General features: G+C 39.5%; 1 protein-coding gene across 1 annotated transcript; it reads right to left on the reverse strand.

The window, feature by feature from the left end:
• Nucleotides 1-1,724: 1,724 nt before the first annotated feature.
• KPNA2 (karyopherin subunit alpha 2) lies at nt 1,725-12,983 on the reverse strand. The gene is made up of 11 exons (XM_081272574.1): nt 12,857-12,983; nt 11,445-11,541; nt 11,154-11,291; nt 7,633-7,721; nt 6,647-6,915; nt 6,297-6,391; nt 5,936-6,199; nt 5,360-5,593; nt 4,232-4,414; nt 2,885-3,034; nt 1,725-2,075 (listed from the first exon to the last, which is right to left on the reverse strand). The coding sequence occupies exons 2-11, from the start codon at nt 11,517-11,519 to the stop codon at nt 1,983-1,985; spliced, it is 1,590 nt and encodes a 529-aa protein (XP_081128700.1). The 5' UTR covers nt 11,520-11,541; nt 12,857-12,983; the 3' UTR covers nt 1,725-1,982.
• Nucleotides 12,984-15,842: the final 2,859 nt, after the last annotated feature.

Raw genomic sequence — 15,842 nt, forward strand, 5'->3', positions numbered from 1 at the left:
GACCCAGCTATCCCACTCCTTGGTTTATACCCAAAGGACTTAAAAATCAATGTTTATAGCAGTCAATTCACAATAGCTAGACTATGGAACCAACCTAGGGGTCCCTCAATAGATGAATTGATAAAGAAAATGTGGTATATATCCTCAATGGAATATTACTCATAGTGAAATTATGGCATTGGTTGGAGTTGGAGAATAGCAGGCTAAGCAAAACAAGCCAATCCCACAAAACTAAAGGCCAAATGTCTTCTGTAATGTGGATGCTAATTCACAATAAGGCAGGGGGCTCTAGGGAAGGATAGCGTTACCTTAGATTAGGTAGAGGGAAGTGATGGGAGGAGAGGGAAGAGGATGTGGGCATAGGAAAGAGAGTAGAATGAAACGGACATTATTATTATATGTATCTATGTGACTACATGACCAATATCATTCTGTAACATGTACACATGGAAAAATGAGAAATTCTATCCCATTTGTGTATATCAAAGTGCATAAATGCATTCTGTCATCTATAACTAATTAAAACAAATTAAAATATTTTAAATTCCTAAAAAAAAAAATTGTTATGTAGTCATTCTCAAAGATACAAAACTTGGCCCACAGATGAGTTAAATGAAAACATCCCTGCTTCTATGGATTTCAAACAACTCCAAGGAAACTAGTATGTTAAGAATTTTATCTAAAATATGGAATGTATTTTTGGAAATTAGCTATCTCCTGTCCAAGACCTCACCATTAAGTCATGCGTTTAACAAATCCAGACCTTACACTTATCAGCGTGTCTACTGGACTAGTCCCCCTGAAGTTATTAAGCAGAAACCTAGAGTGTCCTAGTTTACATTACCTTTTGTTAAGTTGAAGATCCAGCTTCTAGGAAAGGACTCAGGTTGGGGAAAGGAAGGAGGGAAGTGAGTAGTAGGTAGGAAGGTAGAGCCAAGGTTTCTCCTCCTTTTGGGAGTCTTTGTACAGAAAAAGCTGAAAATGACCCAGGGCTCCAAACATGTAACATGGAGGTTTAGTGTTCCATGTTGGGAACTTGGCTGTGGAAAGTGTTTTAAATACGCATTAGCCAGTGTCCTTTAGCTTTGTACCCTAACAAGATAAGTCTTAAACATTCTGTTCCATTGAAAGACTTTAAAAAACCCTGTTATCTGCAAAAGGGAAAATGATATTTATGTGTGTATCAGTGAACTGGGGTGGGGAAATATTCTCACGTGGTGAAGAGAAGGTATATGGAAATCTGTTGCAGTGTACTACTAGCGACAAAAATACTATATTCAGTTCTTTACTGAATACAGTAGCCCTACAGGTCATAAATCACTTTTTTGTCACACCCACATCCCCACCTCCACCACCATGGGTTCCATAGGAAAAGCAGTTGTCAGTGCTTCACATTTCAGCAGTGGAGACTTGGCTTATCTTTGCCACCAATCTAATGAGCAGAAAACTGATCACAGTACTTAAAAACTGGGAGGCCAAGGAAGGAAGATCACAAGTTCTAGACTAGCCTTAGGAACCATTAGGACCAAAAGGGGAAGAATCCTAGACCAAAGCCAGGAGGCTCAAAATCTGGCAGGAACAAACGGGGTATATCCTTGATGACATCACAAACCTGACATCAAGTGATGCCTGCAACCAGGAATCACCTCTGTTGCATGGGTTAGCTTAGGTTACTCTTCATTTACAATTAAGAGTCTAAAGTTATAAAGCACACACAGCCATGGTGAAGTAAAGAAAAAGGTGGAATTTAATCTTTATTTACAGGACACTGTAAGATATGAAATTCCACATAGAAATAAGAAACCCATTTAGAGGACAAGTTTCATACAGTATGTACAGTTTGGAACTGTTCAAGTATAGTTTTGCTGTAAAAAGTGCTACAATAACAAACCACATTTAAAAAGAGCTCTTAGTAGAGAAACAGTAAGACAAACTTATACCGAACATAGTACACAACAAACTTTATGCCTCAGCTGTACAGCCTAGAAGTTAAAGGTCCCTGGAGTCCCATCCTGAACTTGAAAGGTATAGCCTTCAGAGGTAGTTTCTGGCACAACATTTTGATCTTCCTCTTCCTGAAAATGTTAAAAAAACAATACTATAAACAACAAACATGGCACACTTCTAAGCAATAGCCTGTCTAAAAGTCTGCATTTATTCTTTTGTTTGTTTTTGTGGTACTGGGGATTGAACCCAGGGGTGCTCTGCCACTGAGCTACATCCCCAGCCCTTTTCATTTGTATTTTGAGGCAGGGTTTCACTAAGTTGCCCAGGCTTGCCTTGAACTTGCAATCCTTCTGCCTCAGCTTCCTAAGGATCCGGGTTTAGAGGTGTGCACAACCACACCCAGCAAAGAAGTGTACATTTATTCCTAAGATTTTCATGTGCACATTTCACCTTTATTCATGCACCATATTCTAGTATCTGACACAGGCAGGAAGAGGGCTGTTAACACTTGGCCAATTCATTAGTGCCCAAGAGAAGGTTCTGAATGGGCTAAGGAATGCTGCTACAGTGACCGAAAAGTTGAAATTTCTCTTCTCCTTCCATCACTTTTTAGTAGGCAAGGAACAACAATTTAGAATGGCCCTGGGTTTGGCCCACTTCTCCATCAACTTCCACAAAGACATCCATAAACTTAGCCTTGGGATATTCTAAGATTTCCAAGCCTGTTCATTAGAAAGTAAACTAGCAAATTGAATAATACCACCATCAAGCCAAATATTAGAGAAGCAAATAAATACAGTAAATCCTACAAACACTGAAGTTCGCTCTACTTAACAAGAACACAGGGCTCATTTTAAAAAGTGTGAAGGCAAAAAATCTATGGGCTTGACTTTACATGTGTATTTTCTAAGTTATTAATATTACCACCATTACTTACCTCTACTGAAAAATACTTCTCAATCAAGTTTAAGGAGGCCTTGTACACAGACTCATTTTCATGGTTCTGTAGAGCTTCAATTTTGTCCAAGCCTCCACATTCTTCAATCATTATACTCAATTTCTCAGTTTCACCTAGTTTCTCAGCAGCCTAAAAAAAATTCAAAGTTTAATGGCCTATACTCTTGATTGTTGTTTCAATGCCAAAACCAATATCCATATTTTCATACTAATATGTAGCAGACAGAAATAAACCCTTAACAGTTGCTTCAACAACACTGTGATAGTTTTATGTCCATTTTACATTTTCTGGAAAATTTCAAGGTGATCAGATCTCTTAGCCTACTACTGATTGTAGCTGTCAGCCACAGAGATCTTAGAGATCTTAGATTGCAACTTTTTCCGTACATCAAAATCACATGGGCAATTACTAAAGCAATACTACATTCGAGTTCAATCAGTCTGCACTGGAAACAGAATTATTTCTCTGTAAAAATACCCTAGATAATCTCAAAGTGTAGTGAAGGTAAAGAATCACTGTCTATGGACAAACATGGCTTATCATGGATGTGCTAAAAAGATTTCTCTGATAGGAATATTACTTGTGATTCTCCTGCCTCAGCCTCCCAAGTAGCTGGGATTATGGGTAGGGCATATCACATCAGGCAAAGTTAAATTTCTTTCAAAAGTCCTCAATTTTTAGGAGATAAATAAATATACACATGACATAACTGATTTGCTTCAAAATAATTTTGGAATTTTAGATGAGTGATTAGGAACACTGGCCACATACTGATGAATTGTTTACATGCAGAGACTGGAACACTAGCATTCTTTGTTCCAGACTTCACTCTATATGTAAAAATCTCCAGAATCAGAAGTATAGAAGTTGATGAGTAGCACTTAACTACCATCAATTACTATCACAAAGTGCCAGATGCTGGAATGCTTGGTTGAATTAGAGATGGAATAAAAAAAATATATTAGATAAATAAATCATTCAAATTTGATTTCACCAAAATGTGGTATGGATAATCTCCCCCGAAGAACCTGACTTTAAGACAAATACATCATCCTTTTCCCATCTCCTTTCTATCTCCTTGTTCTATGGTGGTGCACATGTATAGTATAGTCCCAGCTACTCAAAGGATGAAGCAGGAGAATGGCTTAAGCCTAGGAATTCAAGAGTAGCATTGGCAAGACACCCCATCTCTTCAAAAAAGAGAATGTGGCTCCACATCAACAGGCTTTCTGTATACTGAGTATACTTAGCTGTCCCCACCAAGTCTAAAAGTAAAATGATCATGACAAAACAAACTCAAACAAACACCACCTTGTTAGAACTTACCTGAAAGATATTTGAAATGGCATCCAGAATAACCAGAATAATTTTGCTATCTTTCGCAGTTAAGAGGTTCATCAATGGTTCTATTATGCCACAATGAACAAGATATACGATCTGTTCAACTGTCCCACCGCTTGTATAATTGGTCACAGCCCATACAGCTTCCTTCTGTGTCTTAAAATCTGCCTGATAAACATAAAAAAAATGGTTTTGCTTCAGAAAAGTCAAAAGAAATAAGATATCACAAAAACAATGCCTAAAACTACCCAACTGGTTCTATCCAACCTTGAGTGAAAAGGGTTAATGGCTATTACTCAGTTATACAACAATGTTCTTTAAGAATCTTGCTGTGGGGGCTGGGGATGTGGCTCAAGCGGTAGCGTGCTCGCCTGACGTGCGTGCGGCCCGGGTTCAATCCTCAGCACCACATACAAACAAAGATGTTGTGTCCGCCGAAAACTAAAAAATAAATATTAAAAAAAAATTCTCTCTCTCTCTCTCTCTTAAAAAAAAAAAAAAAAAAAAGAATCTTGCTGTGGGGCTGGGGTTGTAGCTCAGTGGTAGAGCACTTGCCTAGCATGTGTGAGGTGCTGGGTTCAATCCTTACCACTACATAAAAATATATAAGTAAAATTAAAGGTATTACATCCATCTACAACTAAAAAATAAATTAAAAAAAAAAAAAAAAAAGAGAGAATCTTGCTGGGCCTTGTGGTACAGGCCTGGGATTCCAGTAACTTGAGAGACTGAGGCAGGAGGATCACAAGTTAAAGGCCAGCCTCAGCAACCTAATAGAGCCTATCTCTCCAGGAAAAAAAAAAAAAAAAAAAAAAAGAAAAAGAAACAAAAATAAAGGATCTGGGGGCAAAGCACCGCTGGGTTCAAATCCTAGTACTGGAAAGAAAAAAAATCTTACCAAGCAAGCCTGCCTATAAATACCAACAGTTATCTGATTAAATCCTAAGATTTTGGAGCTTAAGTTGTGGCTCAGTAGTGGAGCACTTGCCTAGCATGTGTGAGGCACTGGATGGATTCTCAGCACCACATATAAATAAATGAACAAAATAAAGATCCATCAATATCCAAAAGTATATAAAATAAATAAATAAATAAATCCTAAGATTTTGCTACCTTAGAGAGAACACCAACGAGGAATGGAACTAATCCATGATTGACAACTTGCTGTATCTGGTCCTGCCGGCCAGCTGTGATGTTTGACATTGTCCATGTGGCTTCCTTCTGAATATTAGTTTTGGGGTTAGTCAGCAGGCTAGGAAAGACAGCAAGTGCACCTGCATCTATCACAACCTGAGTTTGTTCATCTGTTCCAGTCACAATATTCCCTATGGCTCGGAGAGCAGGAGTCTGAAAAGAAAGAAAGAAAAAAAAAATTCCGATGGTTACCTTTTACTTTTTCCAATATTGTTCAAAAGTTCTCTATCCCAGGGCTGGGGTTTTGGCTCAATGGTAGAGTGCTCACCTAGCATACACGAGGCACTGGGTTCGATCCTCAGCACCACATAAATGTAAAATAAAGATACTGTGTCCATCTAAAACTTAAGAATAAATATTAAAAAAAAAAAAAAAGTTCTCTATCCTAAAAGTTTTGACAAGCAAGAGTCCCATCATTGCCTGAAAATAAATATTTCAATATTATCAATCAGTTATCCTCCTTACTTATATGCTCTAATCTAATGATTAACTTACCACAATTGGCAATTCAGAAGCTCCCAGAAGCTTCACAAGTTGGGGCACAACTCCTGTTTTCACAACCATTTCAATGCGTTCATTTGGACCATCAGTAAGGTAGGAAATTGCCCAGCAGGTATCTGCTAATACTTCTGGATCATCATGATGCAGAAGACGAACTAAAGTGGGAAGAATTTGCTCAACAGCATCTAATGGGGGTGCAGGATTCTTGTTGCGACAAAGATTTGAAAGTGTCCAGGTAAGATTACGTAAGTAACCACACTGAGGGAAAAGAAAAAAATAATGAGGGCCTGTCTTGAAAGGCAGGAGAAATCAGAATAAAAAATGCAAGTAGCTTTACTTCATGTTAGTAACTTACTGCTAAAGTTGACATATCAGGAACTGCAAGAAGAGCCAACAGTGGGTCCACTGCTCCATATTTAATAACCAAGTCTCTGAAAACTGAACCATCACCTGAAAACAAAAGCAAGATTAATCACATCTGCAGGTCCAGCACCATCAACACTCAGTGACTGAATGCATCCTCAGAAACTCCCTAACTTACTTAGATGCCTCTCTGGTGCCTTTTTTAGATGCCTCTCATCCCTAATAAGGGCCAGAAGCAAGCTCAAAACTTGACACACAAGTCACTATAACTTGTAACACAGCCCTTCTCCCACCTCATTATGATTAGATATATTCAGTCAAAAGAATTTTAAGTGGAAGTACCTGCAATGTTTCCTAGAGCCCATACAGCTTGTTCACTGATGTGAGCATGGGGAGATGCCAAGAGAGAAATGAACGCTGGGATAGCACCTCCATCCACCACTGCCTTGGTCTGTTCTGATGTCCCAGAAGCAATGTTAGTGAGTGCCCAAGCAGACTCAAACTGAATAGGACTACAATCAGTTCTGCCTAAGAAGGACACAAATTTTGGAATCAAACCAGCCCGAATTATGTTGTCTATGGGGGGCTGTTTTTCCCGAGAAAGCAATTTCCTAAGAGAAAAGAAAAAGAGAAACAAAAGTCAAAGGTGATTAACAGAAGACATTTGTGTGAAAAAACAATTTAAAATGGAATTTGAACATTTAGAACTTTAGACAATCTTTTAAACAAGCACTACCTGCTGAGCACTACATACTGAAGACAACCAGGAACACAACAAGCTGAAGAGATGACATATGGTGCTACATATGTGGTACAGCTAAATACCTTTTTTCCAAAAAATATAAATATTGACTGTAATGTAGATTACTTTCCTTGCAAAAAATTTTGACTTGAAATGCTACTTGGACAGAATTTTTATATTTTTAAAGTACACCACAAAGTTAACAGTAATTAATCACTGAAGGTGGAATTTTAAGGAATTATAGAAAATTATAGTTAAGAGTATCACCTACAGAAAAAAATAATTTTTCCAGTATTGGGGCTTGAACCCAAGGTGCTGTACCTCTGAGCTATTAACTGTCCCCCCACAGTTCTTTTATTATTATTTTTTTACTCGAGACAGAGTCTCCAAGTTGCTGGGCTGGCCTTGAATTTGTGATTCTCCTGCCTCAGTCTCCTGAGGTGCTGGGATTACAGATGTGTGCCATCATACCTGGTTTTACCTTAGGAAAAATTTGAAATAAGCCTAAAGCTGTCCCCTTCCTGTCAAAAAATTCTAACAATTCTTAATATCTTAAGGTTGCCCGTACTAGAGAAATAAGACTTACCTAGCAGCTTGAGTAGCTTGGAGTTGGCTTTCCAAATTGTTGCTATTTATGCCTTTGACAATGTCATCAACAGACCAATTCACAGTGCCCTGAAAGAAAAAGGGAAATTTACAGATTATTTTAAGGCCAAATTTAAAAAATATAATCCATGCTTGCCATTGTTTAGACACTTAGATTTATAGTAAGTTACTAAAAGTTTGGCCCTACGTTTAACTTTGCTGCTAAATATTAATTTTATATGTAAAACAGTTCTGAAATTTGGTGTTTCACTGGAGTCTCAAATTATTTAAGCATTCTGTCAACTTTTAGTGTTGGCTAGGTGCCACTGCTGTCACTGGTAATCCCAGCGGCTCAAGAGGCTGAGGTCCTAAACAATTCAGTAAATCTCAAAATAAAAATTTAAAAAAAAGGGTTGGGGATGTGGCTCAGCATCCCTGGATTTAATCCCAGGTACTAAAATCAAAAGTGCCCCTTTCTCTAGGAGCTCACAACCTAACAGTAAAAATGTGACAAGACAACAAATAAAATAAATGTTATAGACCAGACACAGTGGCACAGGCCTGTAATCCCAGCAGCTCAGGAGGCTGAGACACGATGATCACAAGTTCAAAGCCAGTCTCAGCAACTTAGCAAGGACCTATGTCTAACTAAAATACAAAAATAAATAAATAAATAAAAGGCAGGGGTGGGGTAGGGAGGTGGCTCAGTGGTGAAATGCTCCTGAGTTCAAAGCCTGATACCAAAAACTTAAATATTCCTAGACAGCATTCACTCAGTACTTTCTGCAAAAACAGTGCCTTAGGTTATTATAAGATGAAGGGATTTGAGTAATAGAATCCTAGAAAAGGCAGGCAGGAGTCAGGCATGGTGTTGCATGCCTGTAACTGCAACTACTCAGCAGACTGAGGCAAGAGGATCACAAAGTGGAGACCAGCCTCAGCAACTTAGTGAGACCCTCAAAAATTTAAAAGGAGCAGGGCTAGGGCTGTAGCTCAGCCACAGAGCACTTGCCACATACAAAGAAAACAAAGGCATTCTGGCCACCTAAAACTACAAAAAATATATATATTTTTTTAATTTAAAAGGGGGGCTTGGGTTGTACCTTAGTGGTAGAGCGCTTGCCTCTCATGAGTGAGGCCCTGGGTTCGATCTCAGTACCACATAAAAATAAAGATATTGTGTCCATCTACCACTAGAAACGAAGAATTAAAAAATAATTTAAAAGGAGCAGGGCTTGGTAGCACAAGCCTGTAATCCCAGCAGCTCAGGAGGCTGACACAAGAGGATCCAGAGTTCAAAGCCAGCCTTAGCAAAACTGAGGCACTAAGCAACTCAGTGAGACCCTGTCTCTAATGGGATGTGGGTCAGTGGTCCTGAGTTCAAGTGTAGGACAGTGCCCAGTATTTTTTAAGATGAAAGGGATATATCTGAAGATCTAACTGGATCTAATTTATTGAGGGCCTTCATAGAATATTGATTTTTAGCAGAGATAGAACATGCCTAAAACAGTAAACAGGCATCACTCAATGCTGGGGATAGTCTGAGAAATGTGTTGTTTGGTGATTTTTATCCGTGTACAAACATCATAGGGTGTACTTACACAAACCTGGAAAGTACAGCCTACTATACTCTAGGCTGTATGGTACATAACTACTGCTCCTGGGCTATAAACCCATATAGCATGTTACTGTACTGAATACAACAGGCAATTCTAGTATAATGCCAAATATTTGTGCATACAGACATATTTAAATGTAAAAAAGGTACAAGAGAAAAGATTTTAACAAGGTACAAGGCTCTTGACATGATGGAGCTTGCAGGACTAGAAGTTGTACTGGCTGAGCCAATGAGTGAATTAAAAGGTCTGACATTAAACTATATACTTCTGGACACTTAGGCTACTCTAAATTCATAAAAAATGTTTCTTCAATAAATTAATAAATAATTAAACTTAGATTCCTATAATTTTTATACTTTATGAACATTTTGATTTTGTAAAATTTATCTTAAAATACAAAACACATTAGATATGCAATGCTTTTTATTTATCCTCATTTTATTAGCTTTTTTCCATTTTGATCTTTACGTACTAAATTAAAAACTAAGATATGAGTATACACATCAGCCTAGGCCTGTACAGGTCAGCACTACATGTATTACCGTCCTCCACCTCCCCATCTCAGCCCACATAGGTCCACAGGAGCAGTATTGTACATGAAGCTGGCATTTACTATGGTAACAGTGCCTTCTGGAACATCTCATGAAGGACCTGCCTCAAGCTTTTTTTTTTTTTTTTGGTACCAGGGATTGAACTCAGGGGCACTCGACCAGTGAGCCACATCCCCAGCCCTATTTTGTATTTTATTTAGAGACAGGATCCCACCAAGTTGCTTAGTGCCTCACTTTTGCTGAGGCTGGCTTTGAACTCACGATTCTCCTTCCTTAGCCTTGGGAGTCGCTGGGATCACAGGCGAGCACAACCAGGCACAGCTCAAGCTCTTTTTAAGGAGGAGTAATTCTTTTCAGAAATGTGCCCATGTTGTTTTGCTTTTGCTGTTTTTCATAATAGGTTTACTTTATAAGGAGAAAATGTACCATGAACATTCTCTAGTCATTTTCAGTAGTGGAGTCCATCTTTTTGATCCCCTCTCATACTGAAGACTGAACCCAGGGGCACTGAACTACATCCCCACACCCCCCTTTTTTTTTTTTTTTTTTTTTTGAGATAGGTTCGATAGGTTCTGGATAAGTTGGTTGCTCAAACCATCCCTGAACTTAAAATCCTCCTGCTCAGACTCTCAAATAGCTGGGATTACAGGTAGGAACTCCAATGCTCAGCTCAAACATTGTAAGAAGCTTGTTGAGGTCTGCAAAAACTTCTGTTAAATCCTTTACTTCTTTTTCTTTCCTGCAGTTTTTCTTTTCTCTTATCTCTTCTTTAGCTATGCATTCCTGTTCCAGTTCCACATAATCCTATAGGAACACCATCATATTTGCAGTCTAGTTAAAGTAAACAGTGTGGCACACAATGTAGTGTTGGAAAAATTTTAAGAAAAGAGTATATGACACAGAATAAAGGGAATAAGATAAATTTGGAAGTTACCATAAATATTTCAGGAAGAAAAAGATTTGAACACTGGTAATAAAGAAAACCAAAAAAATAAAAATAAAAATAGAGAACATAAAAAAATTCTGAATTAAGTTGCAAAGTGGTTAGTTCTGAACACAGTTAACATTGATTGAAACAGTTAGGTCAAGGTACCCAGCTAGTAGCCAGAAATGCAGGGAAACTGCAGGAAGGTCAGAATTCAAAAGAGTTTGGAATCAGCTTCAGTAGATTATAGAGGATGAGTAGGAAAGAAGATACTCATAAGAATTGCTGACTGGGAGCAGAAAAAAATCTTCACTGATTTGATAGTAAAAACCATAATATTATGGAATATTACTACGTAAATTTCAAAGAAACATCCATACTGATGTTCTGGATTATGGTAATAATTCATGAACTACATTATATTTACCTGATTGTTGCGGTTTTCCTGTAGTGGTGAAGTCGCATCATCAGGAAAGGAGCTTACATTTCTCCTTTTCAGCATCTGGTCATCCTTCTTAGCTTTCCTCAGCTCCACATTAACTTCTATTCGGCGTCGCCTCATTTCCTTGAGAAAAGATAACAGATCGGTTCACCTATCACATCAATTTTTGTTGCCAAGTGAGGCATTAAAAAAAAAAAAATCCTTCTAAGTCTTAACCCCTTCTCAAGTATATTCTCATTTGACAAATACTACAGAAAAACAACAGAAGATACTTACTGTACTGTCTTTTCCCTTGTTCTTGAATCTGTTAAGCCGGGCAGCTGGTGAATTAGCATTTTCATTGGTGGACATGGTATGAGACAAAGGGAGAAAGCTAAAAAAATGGGAGGAAAAAAAAATTCTGTTATTATTTTGCTTTGTCAATACAAAAACCAAATAAGAATTATCAAGCAAAAATTGAATCCGCCTCTACTCTAAGAAGGCACTTCAAGTTTCTAGCACTATGGATGTGGTTTTAATCAAAAGAGAATTATCCCTGCCTCTCTAAAAGGAAACTATGCATCAGAAATATAATCCAAGCCATATAAATTTAAAATTTCCAGTAAGCACATAAAAACAAAAAGAAACAAGCAAAATTAATTTTAATATTTTAACAACATATCCAAACTATTACTTCAACATGGAATCAATATTAAAAATTGAGATATTTTACATTTTTTTTTACACATTTTGGAAATCCTATGTGTATTTCACATAGCACACAGTGTGTCTTACACAACATACTGCATATTCAATTCTAACTATCATTTTTTAAGTGCTCAGAAGCCACAAGTTCTGCTCGCCACCTCAATGGACAGTGTAGACATACTTTAAAGTCCATTATAGTTAATGGAACACAAAGTAGGGGAACACAGTTGAATTACAGTAAAAACCTATGTCCTTGAAGGCCTCTGAAGGCGCTCCCTGCCCTACTGTCTTTTAAAATGATCAAAGTAAGCCCACTGTCCACACTAGTTAAATAAAAATCGGTTCATCTTGCCAACACTGGAAACTTGTGACATTGGGCTGCAGCATCTTCACCATCTTGCACACATTTTCATTTCCAAAGATTTCCAGTGAATGCATCCAATCAGGATGACATCCATTGTGCGTCAGACTCAGACACCTAAAACCATACTATAAAAGATGACAAGTCAAAGCCCTCCTTACAATCTGCTGTCTTTAATTCCATTATGCTCGTCCACGGTGCTGTGACACTGTGACACAGCCTACCTAGGGCCTATGTGTTGGAGAGATCTCTCCCCAACTGCCACCGTCAACCTCATCTTCAGCCTCTGTGCCCTGTGTCTTCAACCCCTTCAAGGGGGACCTACAGCGGGGAATGGGTGAGAGGCCAGGGCCACCTTGATCACCCCGGGACATTCGCCCTCAGTCCTGTCTCCTGGATTCCCTGGGCCGCGACGCGCTAGGGCTTCCGCTGCGGTTTGCAGCGCCTAGATCCCTACAGCCCCAACCCCGCATTGCGAAACTAACCCGCCTGGTCAACGACCGACGCCCCAAGGCCGCGTCAACCTGGGAGGCGAAGGCCGGGCCCAGATAAAACCCCGGGCCTCCCTCCCGCCATCCGCAAGGCCAGGGTGGCCCGCTGGCAGCCGTTCGCTCGACCCGGCTGTGGCCTGAGTCTGTACCTGCACAGCGGGCTCAGGCTTCCACAGGAGGCGGTGCGGGGCTTACAGGTTGCGGATCGGCTGCCCTCCAAACGTCCACCGCGGCTCAGCCCAGAGACGGTGTGCCTCGTGCAGCCGGCCGGCGCGATTTAAATTTCCCGGTGACTCCGCACTCCGATTGGCTGGTTCGAGCCTAAGCTGGGCACCCATTGGTGGATTTGAAAAACACGTTAGGCGGGGAGGTGGGGGGGGGGACAGACGGCTAAAAAGAAGGGGAGGACAACCTCGCGAGATGAGGGAGTGGCCGGGCGATCCCAGAGCGCTTTGCAGGCTGGAGTGGGCAAACTCCAGGTCCCAGCGTGCAGCGCGAAGGGGCGGTTCCCCGCCGCTGCCAGCCCCAGTTTAGGGGTGCTCCGCGCTTCTGCAGCGTGTGGTCCCGTGTCTTTCCTGTGCTGCTGCCTTAAATGCTACAAAATTATTCTAAAACTCATCATGTTTTAAAAAAAAGTCTTTATATAAAAATATTGATTTTCATTTTTTCCTCATAGCAAGGGTTTCTGGACGTGGTGGAAGGAAGGCATAGAGCAGATTTGTGTTGCATTTTTCAGTTTCGATGTATACATATATTTTTAATTGTGTCATGAGACCATGTAGAAGCCACAGATATGTTCACAAGATTTTTATTATGCCTCTTCAACCTCTTTTTTAACTTATCAGTTTTAAATAATTTCAAATACAGAGTGGCAAAATCTGACCTAGATCTGCCAAATATTAATGTTGTCACATTTTCTATGTAGACATGTGTATACATGCATACATATAACTGATTTTTATATATCGTTGAGCCTTTTGTTTCATGTCCCTTTACCCCTTAAATATTTCAAAATGTATCTCAACGGGGCGGGGAGACATTCTCTTACATAATCGCAGCAAATTATCAAACTGTTGCCATGTATTTCATTAAAGAATACTTAAAAAATGGTTATAAGCATCCAAATCGTGGACCACTTTTGGGTTTTTTCCTGCAGTTTTTCTGTGTCTTAAAAAGAGAGTAATTGTAGGAAAGTTATATTGGTTTGTTTGTTTGTTTGTTTGTTTGTTTATTTATTTATTTATTTATTTTACTACGAGTAAATTCAAACAGTGAACTTTTTCCTCTCTTGCAAGCATTCATGCCAGCCTCATTTGGTGTGTCCCTGCCAAGGAGTTCATGATGGGTTGCTCTTACTAGCAGTCAACATAATCCCATCCCTCTAAGTGCAAGAATGAGGAAGGAATTCATCTCTAAATCAATCACTGCAAGGCATTTTCTTGGCTAGTGTGAATGGATCAGGGGCAGGCACATGACCTAAATTCGTCCACTTGGGAAGCCTATTTCTTTTGTTTAATGCTTGAAGGTAGGAAAACAGGCACTCTTCTTCTAAATAGGAATGAGAATCCTTAGAAATTTGTAGAAAATTCTTGCAAGCTCTGATCAACAAACTGCCCTATGTTTGAGGGTTGTGATGATACTTCGGAAGGTTTGCACACTTATGTGATCCAATGTTTCCTGTACTGTTAAACTTGTTTCTCTTTTGCTTGAAAATAGTAGATGTTCCCAGAAGTATTCTGAGCTGGGTGTGGTGGCACATGCTATAATCCCAGCAGCTCAGGAGGCTGAGGCCGGAGGATTGCAAGTTCAAAGCCAGCCTCAGAAATTTAGTGAGACCCTGTGTAAAAAAAAAAAAAAAAAATTTAATTAAAAAAAGGAGGTGGGGTGGGGTTGTGGCTCAGTGGTAGAGTGCTCACCTCCAATGTGCAAGGCCCTAAGTTTGATCCTCAGCACCACATAAACATAAATAAATAAAATAAAGATGTTGTGGGGGAAAACAAAAAAGAGCTGGGGTTGGAGCTTAATAATAAAGCACCCCAGTACCAAAAAAAGTGTTCTGAGTGTAGTACATTAATTAATATATTTGTCACACCTTTCTGAGGTAGAACTATTATCTCAACAGATGTGAAAACTGAATCTTGAGTGCTTAAGTAATTTGTCGAGGCTTACATGGCCAACAAATGACAGAGACAGGATTCAGGAAAAGTGAGATCCTTGCTCTCATTAACTATTCTGTACCAGTGCTTGAAAATGACCTGAAACACAAGTAAAACGTAAATGTTGCAATTGAAAGAAAGATAGTGCTGTCCTGAGGAACCACACTCTACCAACTCTCAGCCATTGTAGGTTAGATGGGGATGCAGGAAGGACCTCATCTGGCCTAAACCAATGGGAACATTCCATTTCCCAAACACAAAAATTGGTGTGGTGATTGTGATGGTGTGGTTTGACTATGGCTTGAGGGTATCCCCAATGGAAGCTTAATCCCAGTGTGGTGATATTTGAGAAGTGGTGGAATCTTCAAGATATGTGGCCTACTGAGAGGTAATTAGGTCATTGGAGGCTTGCCTCAGAAGGAGTTAATGTCATTCACAGGGGACTTTGGCCAGAGGCTGGGGTAGGAGGATTGCAAGTTTGAGGCAAGCCTACTCAATTTAGCAAGATCCTACCTGAAAAATAAAAAAGATATGGGCTGGGGCTGTGGCTCAGTGGCAGAGCACTTGCCTAGCATGTGTGAGGCACTGGGTTCTATCCTTAGCACCACATAAAAAGAAATTTTAAAAAATAAAGATATTGTGTCCATATATAACTAAAAAAAAAAGGTAACTCAGTGGGAAAGGACCCCTGGGTTCAATCCCCCAGGCCACTAAATAAATTAATTAAATTAAATAAGCCTGGCCCTGAATGTGTCTTTGCTTCCTGTCTCATCTTGGGATCTTTCTATTATTCCTTCTCAAAAGTGCTGAGTGCCATTGCCAAGTAGGAATGACGCATCGAAATTTCCTTGCCAGCGTACCCCATGTTAAATGGACTTGCCTTGGAAATTCGCTGTGACATTGCATGTGTGTTTGAGAAAGGTGACCCTGCTCAAGGACGAGGGTGGATCCAGGTTTAGGGTGTATCCTGCAGGTTTTA

Source organism: Spermophilus citellus, assembly GCF_964194105.1.
Source record: "Spermophilus citellus genome assembly, chromosome: 17".
NCBI classification, from domain to species: Eukaryota; Metazoa; Chordata; class Mammalia; order Rodentia; family Sciuridae; genus Spermophilus; species Spermophilus citellus.